This window comes from Microtus oregoni, unplaced genomic scaffold, assembly GCF_018167655.1.
Source record: "Microtus oregoni isolate MIOR12 unplaced genomic scaffold, Mior012 000015F_ref0000493, whole genome shotgun sequence".
NCBI classification, from domain to species: Eukaryota; Metazoa; Chordata; class Mammalia; order Rodentia; family Cricetidae; genus Microtus; species Microtus oregoni.
The window spans coordinates 47,734,004-47,747,244 of record NW_024543074.1 but is presented as its reverse complement, the minus strand read 5'-3'; the positions used below and the strand labels follow the sequence as shown (position 1 = coordinate 47,747,244).

Sequence of the window (13,241 nt, the reverse complement as noted above, 5' to 3'; positions counted from 1 at the left end):
ACAAATCTGCATAGCCACAGACATCTGTGCTAGTACTTCAAGTCCCATGTAGATAGATGGTTTTAATAAATGGCTCAGCTTTTGCCATGGTGTAGAAGTACCTGTATAACAGGTTTTCAGTAAATTATTGAGATAAGCCAACATCTAAAAAATAGGTTTTGTTTTGCTGGACATGGTGGCACATGCTTATAATTCCAGTACTTAAGAGATGGAGGCAAGAAGATCAGTTCAAGTCCAGCCTTGGTTGCATTTGAATTTGAGACCAGACCAGGCCTTTCTCAAAACAAAAGACCTTTTCTCAAAACAAAAAGCAGCTATGTTAGCTGAGTCTGTTTATTTGCTAGTGTCCCAAACACTTTGAAGGCAGGCTAAGTAAGGTGAACAGTGGTCATTCTTGGCTTGTTTCTACTTGACTGCAATGAGGATGTAACCCCACTGCAAGTCAGGCATCTGTGTAAATACGTACTTGGACTTTGGTGACAAGGCTTTACCCTGGCCTTGGTCCATCTGGGTGGAGCAGCCTAAGTTCAAGCAACACACCAGCTGGAGAGCTCAAACGCAGCAGGCCCTCCTCTATATGCAAGCTGGAAGCCAGCACTTTGTACAAGAGTGAAAAATAAAGGATTTTATTGCAGGGCTAACGGTAGTTGACAGAGGCATGATGGTAAATGCTGGATGAAGCAGACAAGGCACACTGACAGACCCAGGAGGTTCAAAGCTCTGCAGAAATCAAGGTTTCTGTGGGATATGGGCAGGAAGAGAAAGGATTCTGTACTAGTGCAACTGCTGCAAAATAGGTCAATCCTTTGAAAAGTGAAAGTGACAGTAGCAAAATCATGAAGTTACACCTGTACCAAAGCCAGGATATAACCGAGGACACAGACATGTCAGTCAAGAGGAGCTGGCTCTATACAAACCACGGAAGAATGGTCAGCTGCCACTTGGCGCTGTCTTCAGAGGCTGACAGCCTTTGATTCTCTTGGGCTCTTGCAGGTCTCTGGAGACCCAGAGTTTGGCACTGTACCTGAGGCTTTCCTCCACGCTGAAGATGGAGGTCAACAGGCTAAGGTCCCTACTGGTGGCCTGATGGCCTCAGGAGGCCGTGGAGGAGCAGCGCTGCAGTAACAGGGTGTGACAGCTGTCACACACACGCACTGGCTTAGGGTAGGAGGGCAGGGCCAGCTCGTTGCTGGAACAGGTGTTGCAGAAAATGTGGCCACAGTTTCGGCAGTGGTGCTAGAAGACAGGAAAAAGGCAGTCAAGACAACTGGGGGATGCAACCCCTACACCTACCTTGCTTTGCAAAGCCTGGCTTCTATAATGGCCATGTCTTAGACCCAACATGCTTTTAGATAGCCTCTCCTGATTGGTGGCAGATGGTTGTTTATAAATAGGCCAAGAATCTAGGACTTATTGGGGTTGAGTTTTTTTGGGTAGGGAGATAGAGCTTCACTATGTGTTCCCTTGGCTGCCATGAAACTTGCTTCTCTCTGCTTCCTGAATGCTGGGATTAAAGATATCACCACACCTGGCTGTGTTGGGTTCTTTGGGTATGTGATGGATGCCAAGCTTAGCCTGGAGAGCCTCTATCCTGGCTCTACAGACAATTAGGCTAGATTGCCCAAAAATGTTCAGGTGGGTATGGCCAGACTGTGCTGCCTTCGGCAGGTCTTGACAAATGGAAAGGTCATTTCCAATTCTGAACTTATCCAAGTTTGGCACTTTGGTTTTCTCTTGCGCAGATGAAAACTACTGACGGGAACAGGAGAGGTGGTGAGCCCATAGCTGTGGATAGGCTGGTGGGGTAGACCTTCCTGTGTGGTGATGCTTTAAGCTCCCAGCATTATATACTTCCAAGGCCATCCATCCTCTGTCCAATTGCTCTTTGATGAGGCAGTTCGGGGTCTTGCTACTATGGACCAAAAAGAGTCATCCAGGACTTTCTGTTCCCAGAGCCTGGCAACAGGCTATGCGGGTAGACACAGGCCCAGTTCATCCAGTGAGAGTCTGTTGGCCTGATGCCTTACAGGTTCCTGTGTGTGGTTTGCCCAAGTTAGCCCTGCTGCACACAGAGGCCTGCCAGCAGTATACCTGCAGCAGCCCGACACAGAGGCCATGCTGCCCCAAGCATGTCCGTCATTAAAAGGCAATGGGACAAGAACCTCCAGCTGACCAGCAGGCACAGGTGTAGTAAAGATAGGCTTTTCCTGGGAACCAGAGGAGACCCTGAGGTGGGAGTGGCCCTTGCGTACCTTTCTCCGGGAAATGGAGAACTCCTTCTCACACTGCTTACAGTGTGTTGCTTCATCATCCTTCAACCATGTGTGGCCCTGAGGAAGAGAAACACCTGAGAGATTCACCTCATGTCAGTCCCTGCTTGGCTGCATCTGCTGTCTTGTGACTGTCCCTCCTTGGGAGGCCTTGTAGCTTCCCCAGATGGAGGAGGACTAATGGAGGCCTTTTCTCATGCTGACTGTAGGTGGCATTCACATATCTGTACAAAGTGCCTGCTCTCAGCATCCTGGCCTTGATCAAGGCTGATTCACTCAAGATACTCCCCTGCCCTTTCAAGAGGTCTCCTATAGCTGAGGTCACCACAGTCAAACTGGTGCCTGCAACCCCAGGCCCGGCCTGAGATGTGATCCCATGACTAGCTACACTGGCAGAAGGAAAGGTTCAAACAATGACCTGGACTTCTGCAGAGAGACAATGTGTAGGGGAGGAATGCCTTTAGCTTCAGGGAAGCTCTTCTGCACACCCAGCCCCACATCCTCAATGGCTCTGGCAAACAGCTTAGCTACATTATATAAGAGAAACTGGAGGCTCTAGAAGAGGATGCTTTGCAAGTTTTTACCAGGAAAAACTGATCTGAGATGTATTATCCCTTAGGAATTCTGTACGTGATCAGAGGGGTCAAGGGCCCCTTGACACAGCCTTTACTGTGCCAGAGAAGCAGGCTGCTGGGGCTACCTAAGGCACCCTTACTCTAGAAAGCCCCTTTGGAGGCCGGGTGGTGGCGGCGCACGCCTGTAATCCCAGCACTCGGGAGGCAGAGGCAGGCGGATCTCTGTGAGTTCGAGGCCAGCCTGGTCTACAAAGGGAGTTCCAGGACAGGCTCCAAAGCCACAGAGAAACCCTGTCTCGAAAAATCAAAAAAAAAAAAAAAAAAAAAAGAAAGAAAGAAAGAAAGCCCCTCTGGAGTTGTCTGCTGCCACCATCATACAAATACTGCATGGCTAGACAGAGACCTGCAGCTTGCAATTAAAGAGTAGGCGCAGCCAGGGATCCATTCACCTGCTGGACTGGAGGTGGCTGCGCAGCATGGTCTCTCACCATGAAGGAGCCCGTCTGTCCTGCGAGTCTCCTGTGGTAACTGGGTGAGGCAGGCTGCTCTACCTGGCACCTGTGTGTGTGTGCTAGCTTCTCAAGCACACAGCATGGCAGAGCCGGCCAATGGGCATAGGGCCTACCATGGGCTTGGGCTTAGAGAAACTGACACTGGAAAAGTTAGCCTCCAGCTCATACCTGTCCACCTGCAGCAATGCCATCCCGGACATGCCTGTGGCACTATGCTGTCATCCCTGTGGGGCACGTGAGCAGTCTTTCTTTTCCTTCAGTCTCATTAAGATCCATGACTGGCCTTGAGCTCACAATGTAGACTAGGCTAGCCTTGAATTCAGAGATTCGAGGGCCTTTGCCTCTGGAGTGCTGGGTTTACAGGTGTGCCTACCACCATCAGCTCTAAGTGATTTTTTGCTAATAAAAGTGACTTTAATACCTTCAGCGCCTTATTTACTTCCTTTATGTCTTCCATCTTTAGTTTGGACCTATAAAAAAAAAGACATTTTTTTAGTAGGAAAGGGACAAAATGGAGGTTCTCTGTGTAACAGCACTCTGTGCTGGCCTGGAAGCACCAAGATCCACCTGCCTCTGTCTCCCGAGTGCTGGGATTACAGGCGTGCACCTGGTAAAAATGCTTCCCATTTTTGTGTGACCTGAGGTTGTATTACACCCCCCCTGGCTCATGTGACTGCTAAGCCTGGGAATATGTGGCCTAAGGGCAGACTTGCAAGTCCACAAGGGTCAAAAAGAATTGAAATGGTGAATGAGCCAGGGCATGGTGACTCTGGAGGCAGAGGCAGGCAGATCTCTGTGATTCCAGGCCAGCTTGGTCTACAGAGCAAGTTCCAGAATAGCCAGGATTACACAGAGAAACCCCGTCTCAACAAACAAACAAACAGAATGGTGAATGACTCTGGAAGTCTAGAGTTCTGGCTTCTCTAGATAGCTGTCCCTGTATTTAATGTACTTGTGGTAAGGCCAGGAAGTCCTGACCTAACTGCCACTCTCAGTAGAGACCTCAATCTCCCAGGCTTCTTGGAGGGTATCCAGCCCACTGCACTGTCCAGAAGGGGCAGGCTGAGAGGCTCCACTAACTCCCCATCTTTTTTTTTGTTGTTGTTTTTTGAGACAGGGTTTTTCTGTAACTTTGGTGCCTGTCCTGGAAACTAGCTCTTGTAGACCAAGTTGACCTCAAACCCACAGAGATCCATCTGCCTCTGCTTCCTGAGTGCTGGGATTAAAGGGGTGCGCCATCACTGCCCGGTTAACTCTCCATCATTTAATGAATGAACAGTTCCTTCACATAAAAGATAGGTTCGCACAGCTTTAGGTTGGTAGAACTATGTCAGTAAAAATGAAACACTATGCTTTAATCCCAGCACTTGGGAGGCAGAGGCAGGGGGATCTCCTTGAGTTTGAGACTAACCTAGTCTACAGAAAGAGTTCTAGGACAGCCAGGACTACATAGAGAAACTCTGTATCAAAAAAACAAAAACAAAAAACCCAAAATGAAACACTACATGCTGGCAATCTGGGGGAACCTTTCTTTCCCTCTTGGTGTGTGGTGTGGTGTGTATGTATGTGCTCGCTTGTTCACACGTGTCCTATGGGTACAAATGCATGTGTAGAGTCCAGAGAAAGATGTTAGTATCACTCTTCTAGTTTACTTAGCCAGAGCTCCAGACTTGGCTAGTCTAACCAGCCAGCTCGCCCTGGGGATCTTCTGTCTACCTGAGTATTGGTATTACAGGTGGCTCACAATACCTGATGGCTTTTTATGGAGTTGCTGGGGATTCAAGTCCCCATGCTTGTATGGCAAGTGAGTTTTTTATCTTCACAGTCCCAGATGTAGTTCAGGCTTGCCTCAACTTTGTGATCTTCCTGCCTCCACGCCGTTAGTGTTTCCTATTGGTATGGGCTACCACAACTGGCATAGGCCTTTTAGGGCGTCCATTCCCCCACCCACAGGCTCAGAGGTGCTCTGCAGGTTGGTGCAGGTGTGCCGGGACCATAGCATAAGGGCTAGAGCCCTTTCTTTTATTTTTATGTTTTACTTATTTATTTTTTTGAGACGGGTTTTCAGGCTGGCCTGGAGATTGATATGCAGACCAGGCTAGCCTCAAATTCATAGAGAGCTATCAGCTTCTACCTTCCAAAATGCTGGGAATAACAGTGTCCACCAGCGTGCCTGGCAACAGCTCCTGCCCCTGTCTATGGTCCTGTATTATAACTCACTATGCAGACCAGGTTGGCCTTGAACTGACAGAGATCTGCCTGCCTCTGCCTCCAGAGTGCTGGAATTAAAGGTATGTACCATCGCATCTGGGGCCTTAAGAGCTGACTAGTCTAACTGTTTTAGATTGCTAGGCGTCAAGTGGTAGGTTCCTGAGAGACAGGCTGAATTAAGCTAGGGCTTACAAAACAGCATCAGAACTTTCAAGAACCACCATGGCCTTCATTAATCATCAGCAGGTGACCCTTTCCCTGTGCAGCAGACAGGTGAGCTGACTTATTGGACCAGAAGCTGTCCCAGCATGGGCTTGCAGGGATGGGAGATGAGGGGGAAAGTGGCTGCTTGGGTAGTCCTGTCTGGGTTGCATGTACACCTAACTCTGCCACAGCCACACAGCTTGGCTCTGAGGGACATGGTGACTGACCATCTCCAGTTAGGATTCCAAAACTAGATCAGATGGTACCACCGAGACATCCCCAGAGTCAGAAAACCACTGCCATTTTTGAGGACCACTGGGTCTGACTGCTTTGCGTCCATCCAGCGTGGGGACAGGAAGAAGGGAGCTTCAGGTATAAACCCAAGTAGAACCCTCCAGCCAGTTCAAGGCTAGAGCCTGAGACACACAGGAAGACTGTCTCAAAACAATCTCTGTATCATGCTTATACAACAAAGTATCTCAACCTTGGGGGCGGAGAGATACTCAGTAGTTAAGAGCTCTCACTGTTTTTCTAGGAGACCTGAGTTCAGTTGCCAGCATCCCTATCAGGTGGCTCACAATTGCCTGTAACTCCAGCTCCAGGGAACACAATGCCTTCGGCCTCTGAGGGCATCAACACTTATGTGAATACACACCCCCCCGAACACACTTAAAATAATAAAAATAAATTCTTTAAAAAAAAAATAGGAGACCTTCTATCTTTTCAGACAAAACAAAAGGTTCGGCATGCACACCCTCATTCTTCTTGAATTTCTCTAGCTTCCTCTCATTTGGTTCCCATCTCGAAAGCCACATGTATCCTGGCTGTTAAAGGTCACAATTCTTCCATGGTCATGGGTGGAGCAAGAGGAACTGTTCTTCTGATAGCCCTGCCAGGTGCTAGACCACTGGTGTCTGGTCACAGGAGAAAAGAATTCTCAAAGGACTAGGAGTCACCCAGCTGCCTCCTAAGGCCTGACTTCCTGGGAGGTCACCTAGGGACAGCTGGGAGGTTTCCTAGCTGTCTCTTCTAGCACCAGGCCTGGAAGTGCACAGATGCAGCCTTGCACGTGGGTGGCTCTTACTGGCTGAGGTGCAGCCCCATTTCCTGGAGGGCTTGTTCCTGCTCCTCGCAGACCTTCTGTAACTCTGCCTTCTCATCCTGGAGCTCCCGCAGTTCCTGAAATAGACGAGCCACATGTCACACACAACTACATCTTCCTTTTTAAATGTTTAGTAACCGGTGTGGTCAGGAGATCAGAATGCCTTGTAGAAGAAAGGAATAGTTTTGTTGGATGAATAGCACCCAAGAGAGGGTTCTCCTTTTTTTTTTTTTTTTTTTTTGCTTTTTCGAGACAGGGTTTCTCTGTGGTTTTGGAGCCTGTCCTGGAACTAGCTCTTGTAGACCAGGCTGGTCTCGAACTCACAGAGATCCGCCTGCCTCTGCCTCCCGAGTGCTGGGATTAAAGGCGTGCGCCACCACGGCCCGGCCGAGGGTTCTCTTATAGATAACTTTGTATGAGCTAGGGGCAGATGATATACTGAGTTTGAGACCATCCTGGGCTCCAGGAAACCTCAAACAACAACTACAAGCAGCTCTAAGCTGGATACAATGATGCAGGACAGAGATGAGATACCTTCAGGCCAATTAAGAACAGTTACATGGGCTGGGCATGGAGGCAAACACTTAATCCCAGCACTCAGGAGGCAGAGGCAGGCAGATCTCTGAGTTTGAGGCCAGCCTGATCTAGACCTAGTTCCAAGACAGACAGGGCTACACAGAGAAAACTTGTTGCTAGAAACCAAAAACCAGAAGCTGGGGGGGGGGGGTTACCCTGCACTTGTTCCTGGTGGCACATACCTCACACCTTTAATCCCAGTACTTGGGACACAGAGGTAGATGAATCTCTGTTAGATCCAAGACAGCCTGGTCTACATAGTGAGATCCTGTCTATATAGTGCCTGTCTTAAAAACCAAAAATCAGGGCTGGTTAAGAGCTCTGGCTGCTCTGGTCCTGAGTTTAATTCCCAGCATTCACATGGTGGCTCACAACCATCTGTAATGAGATCTGGTGTCCTCTTCTGACCTGCAGGCAGACGCGCAGGCAGAATACTATACATAATACATAAATCTTTTAAAAAAATTATTTAAAAAAAGGTCGAGTAATGGTAGCGCACATTCTTAATCCCAGCACTCTGGAGGCAGAGGCAGGCGATCTCTGTGAGTACGAGGCCAGTCTGGTCTACAAAGCAAATTCCAGAACAGCCAGGGCTGCACAGAGAAACCCTGTCTTGAAAAATCAAAGGAAACCAAAACCAGTTACCCATGGACAAGTAAAGCTTTGCCTGTCTACCAAAGGCTGGTTTTTAAAAGCACAGTTATCTGGGCTGGATACAGTAGTGTGTGTATGTGATCTTAGCTCTTGGGAGGTGAAGACTACATACCGAGTACAAGATCAGCCTAGACTATAAGGGACCCTATCACAAAACAAAACACTAATCACTCCTTCCACAGCTATCTGGAATGTATACAGACCAACTTTTTGAAGGCTTGCTTCAAAAGTGCCTTTAATTTTTTTTCTTACATATATTTGTGTGTCTGCATGTGAGTGCATGAGTATGGGCACATACATGTGAAGGTCAGAGGCTAGCCCTCAGGAATCTGTTCTCTCCTTTTACCATGCGGGTTTCAGGTTTAGAGGCTAGCTCCTTTATCTGCTAAGCCATCCATGTCTCTAAAGTCTTTTAGCATTTCTTTCTCTCTCTCTTTCTCTCTTTCTTTTGGTTTTTCAGTGTAGCCCTAGCTGTTCTAGAACTTGATTTGTAGATCAGGATGGCCTTGAACTCCTGGCTCTCAAGTGCTGGGATTAAAGGTGTGTGCCACCCACCACCACCTGCCATAAAGTCTATTTTAAAATATCTTTGGAGAAAAAGAAAAAAAAAGTCTTTGGGCAAGGAAGATGTCTCAGTGAGTTAAGACACTTTTCACCAAGTCTGAAAACTTGACTGACTTTTAAGATCCACATAGTGAAAGAAAAAAACTGGTAAGGCTGTCCTCTGACCTCACATGTGCACACACAATAAATACATTTAGTAAAGTATTTCTAAAAGACTGTTTTTTTTTTGGGGGGGGTTTCAGACAGGGTTTCTCTGCGTAACAGTCCTAGCTGTCCTAGAACTTGGTGTGGGATGTCCCTCTGTATATGTGTTGCTTTTATTGGTTAGTGAATAAAGCTGTTCTGGTCAATGGTTTAGCGGAGTAAAGCCAGGCAGGAAATCCGAACAGAGAAAGAAAGAGTAGGCAGAGTCAAAGCTGGCACCACCGGTAAGCCACAGCCTCGTGGGGATACACAGATTAATAAAAATGAGTTAATTTAAGACAAAAGAGCTAGTTAGGAACACGTTAGAGCCATTGGCCAAATAGTATTGTAATTAATATAGTTTCTGTGTGATTATCCAGGTCTGGGCAGCTGGGAAACAGTCTCCGTTTATGAGAACTAGCTCTTGTAGACCAGGTTGGCCTCAAACTCACAGAGATCCACCTGCTTCTGCCTCCCGAGTGCTGGGATTAAAGAAGTACGCCACCACTGCCTGGTGATCTAAAAGACCTTTCATAAAATTCTAATTGCTTTGTATTGGCTAGTCCTGGAATTCTTTTCTTCACCAAACTCTGGATTTGTCTAAGTCAAGGTCTCTAAAAGATGAAAGAACTGGGCACGGTGGCACACACCTTGAATCCCAGGAGGCAGAGGCAGGTAGATTTCTGTGAGTTCAAGGTCACTCGGCTCTATACATAAACTTTCTGGCCAGCCAGAACAATACAGTAAGACCCTGTCTCAAAACAAAAAGATGACAGCAACTCCCCAGGCTGCTGAGAGTGACAGTGGGGAACTGTGCTTCCACCTGCTCCACTGAGGGCGTCACCAAGCCTGCTGTGCGGAATGCTGTTGTGGAATATATGTTTACACTGGGAAGATATGTCCTTGCCAAGGTACCTTCTGATTGGTTTAATAAAGAGATGACTGGCCAACAGCTAGTCAGGAAGAGGTTAGGCAGCACTTCCAGGGACAGAGAGGACTCTAGGAAGAAGAAGGTTGAATCTCCAGCTAGACATGGGGAGGAAACAGGAGATAGAAGATGGAAGAGAGGTAAAGCCATATGGCAGAACGCAGATTAGTATAAATGAGTTAATTTAAGTTATAAGGGCTAGTTGAGACTAGCCTACGCTAAAGGTCAAGCTTTCATAATTAACAAGAAGTTTCTGTGTTGTTATTTGTGAGTTGGCAATCAAAAAAAAAAGCTTGCTATAGTGTGTAGAATTTTTTTTTTTTTTGGTTTTTTCGAGACAGGGTTTCTCTGTGGTTTTGGAGCCTGTCCTGGTACTAGCTCTTGTAGACCAGGCTGGTATCGAACTCACAGAGATCCGCCTGCCTCTGCCTTCTGAGTGCTGGGATTAAAGGCATGCACCACCACTGCCCGGCTCAGTGTGTAGAATTTAAATGTGGATTAAGTATTTTGAGGTGGGCATGTTCAATGACAGAGCCATTTTCTAGGTTCTTTCATGCCCAGTCCTTTCCCCACCCCCACCATCTGAGATTGGCCTGGCTCCTAAGCCCCTTCTTTTCCTTGGAGCTCCCCCCAAGAGCAATCACACTCTGACAGCTGCCTTGTTACAAGGGTGTGCTGAGGGCAGTGCACATCTGGCTCTGTTGCCCAGGCGGGGTCAGGAGGTCTGGGAGCCAGAGGCTCAGCCCAGCAGACTGCTGCCAGCTGACCTTCCTGAGAGGTCTGTCTCTACACGGACACCACTAGGTCCAGGACATTCCTGAGAGTGACACTGGGAACTCGAGGCCGGAAGTAACGCCAGAAGGAAAGGGAGCATAGGAATGATTGGAGGGTCTGGCTCTGCCGGCCTCCTGCGATGACTTGAGCTTTGGGAAGAATGGCCAGCCAACCTCTTGGGAGAGGGTCCTGTGTACAGCACCAGGTCTCCACACAGTAGCTGGTTTTAAGATCACTTGTAAAGCTCCCCCTCGCCCTGGCCCTGTGCGTGAGTGGTGGCTTGGCTCTCTCGGGCCTCTTCTTCTCTATCTGCTCTTTCCAGCTCCTCTCTGCCTTTGGTTCTCACTATCAGGCCCATCTGGCTGACTCCATGGCTTACCCCTCGCCATCTCCTCTTAGGATAGATGCCCTGTGGGGGTGGGCACAGAGCTCCAGACCCCGCCTCCCACACAGAGGCACTGGAGAGACTGGCAGGAGGTTCTGGAGAAGGTGCAGGGCTGTGCCCACACGCTGCTGCCTTACCTTCTTCAGTCCTTCCACTTGCTGCAGCTCTGTCTGGAGCAGGCAGGACGTGTCTCTCTCCCGCTGTAATTCTCTCTGGAGAGCTTGCCTTTGTTCTTTTTCTGATTTCAGTTCTTTCTCCAGACCTGAGCTGTTGTTTCCCCAAAAGTGAACTAGAGTTAGTTTCAGTGGGAGATTTCCATGGAAGACCTACAATCTGTCATACAAGATAGGGGAACCACCTGAATGGCCATACATAGACATTAAAATCCTTACATGGAGTGAAACCTGGCCTCTCCGTGTAGGGTCACCCGGGCCCCCAAAAGACCAGGAGCTGCCAGGTACATACTTGGCTGTTACATCAATGAGAGGAAACACTGAGGATTATACAAGGACCTGAGTGGCAATATCTGCCTGGCTTTTCACAGCCCACATTCAGCAGATAGGAAGATACCAAAGAGGTGGGAGAGAGTGACCAAGGTCAGGGGTGAGCTTGGCTGGATCCTGACTCATCTTTCACCAGCTAGGAGGGGCTGGAGACACAGGTGGCCCCTGGAGCCTGCCCGCTGTTCTTGTTTGTGAAGCATGTTTGGGTGACTGGCTATGTCCTACTCTTCCTGAAGACAAGAAGAAAGGCGGGAAGTCACTTCCTTGTCCTCTCAAGCTCATCTCTGCAGGTGCCCGGCTCCTTACCATTGGTCATGCAGCTGGGACAGCTGGAGCTGCAGGGCACTGACCCTCCCATTGAGCTCCTGCTGCACCTTGTGGCTCCGGTCTTCCGCCCCTTGCCTGGCCTTTTCCGCCTGCTGCAACCTGAAGGCAGTGCCAAGCAGACACATTCAGTCTTTGTAGGGAAAGGGCCACCTCTCAGTCTCAAAACTATTGGCTGGAGTGCTTGCCTCCTTTCCTCCCTCCCTCCTCTTTGGTTCATTCATTCATTCATTCAGAGATAGGGTCTTGTTCTGCAGCTTAGGCAGAACCTAATTCAAGCTGGTTTCAAACGTATGATCTTCCTCCCATAGCCATAGTATGTACCACACACAGGTGTGCACCACCACACACGTATGATCTTCCTCCCACAGCCATAGTGTGTACCACACACAGTGTGCGCCACCACACACATATGATCTTCCTCCCACAGCCATAGTGTGTACCACACACAGTGTGCGCCACCATGCACAGCTTATCACCTGAACGGGAATTTACAGGAATGCTGCTCCATCTTTCTTTTCTTTCTTTTTTTGTGCTGGGATTAAAGGCATGAGCCACCACTGCCCAGCTAATGGCTCCACTTATTCATTTGCTTATCTGCCATACACATATCCTTCTTGCTGAAGAGCATGCTCAAGTCTTGACCCACCTTTTCTTTTTGAGACCAAGTCTTGCTAGTTTGAAACTAGCTACAATCCAGGCTAGCCTTCAGTCTGTGACCCTCCTGCCACAGTCTCTTCTCACCACCCCTTTCCTTTTGTCTACTTTTCTCGCCTTTAGGGGTGTGTGTGTGGCACACGTTATCACAGTGCACACGTGGCGGTCAGAGGACAACCTGGTGCCAGTCTGTCCTTCCCCATCTTGTCTGAGAGAGGCTGTTATTTGCCACTGTGTACACAGGGTTTGCTGGTCGACGAGCTTCCGTGGACTGTGCTTTTTTGTTTTCCATCTTGCCATAGGCACTCCATTTTTATAGGCATCTGCTACTGCACATGGCCATGTGGGCTCTACGGATTTGAACTCAGGTCCTCAAGCTCCCACGGCAAGCACTGTTAACTGCAGAGCCATCCCTGACACCTTGTCTGTTTTTAGTTGAATTGTTCGGTTTTTTTATTTTGAGAGTTCTTTATATAGCCTAACATAGGTTCATTGTCAGCTATATGCAAATTTCCTCTAAATTCATAAAAACTCTTTTAATTCTTGCTAGGTGGTGGTGCACACCTTTAATCCCAGCACTGGGGTGGGGGTGGGGGAGTGAGGAGGTAGAGGCAGGCAAATCTCTGTGAATTCAAGGTCAGCCCTGTCTACAAGAGCTAGTCCCAGGACAGGCCTCAAAGCTACAGAGAAACCCTGTCTACCAATCCAAAGCAAAAAAAAAAAAAAAAAACCAACCAAAAACCAAAAACAAACAAACAAACAAACAAAAAAAAACCCCAAACCAACAACAACAACAGAACCAAAACAAAACCAAAAAAC

The 13,241-nt window shown here is 48.3% G+C and overlaps 1 protein-coding gene across 1 annotated transcript in view; it reads right to left on the bottom strand.

The window, feature by feature from the left end:
- Positions 1-604: 604 nt before the first annotated feature.
- Rufy1 (RUN and FYVE domain containing 1) overlaps positions 605-13,241 on the bottom strand; it is a 45,443-nt gene continuing 32,806 nt past the window's right edge. The window contains exons 13-18 of the mRNA XM_041665566.1: positions 11,748-11,867; positions 11,076-11,205; positions 6,857-6,951; positions 3,779-3,827; positions 2,253-2,330; positions 605-1,236 (exon numbers count right to left, since the gene is read on the bottom strand). Coding sequence (XP_041521500.1) covers positions 1,093-1,236; positions 2,253-2,330; positions 3,779-3,827; positions 6,857-6,951; positions 11,076-11,205; positions 11,748-11,867 — 616 coding nt within the window. The 3' untranslated portion in view covers positions 605-1,092. The remainder of the gene's footprint in view (positions 1,237-2,252; positions 2,331-3,778; positions 3,828-6,856; positions 6,952-11,075; positions 11,206-11,747; positions 11,868-13,241) is intronic.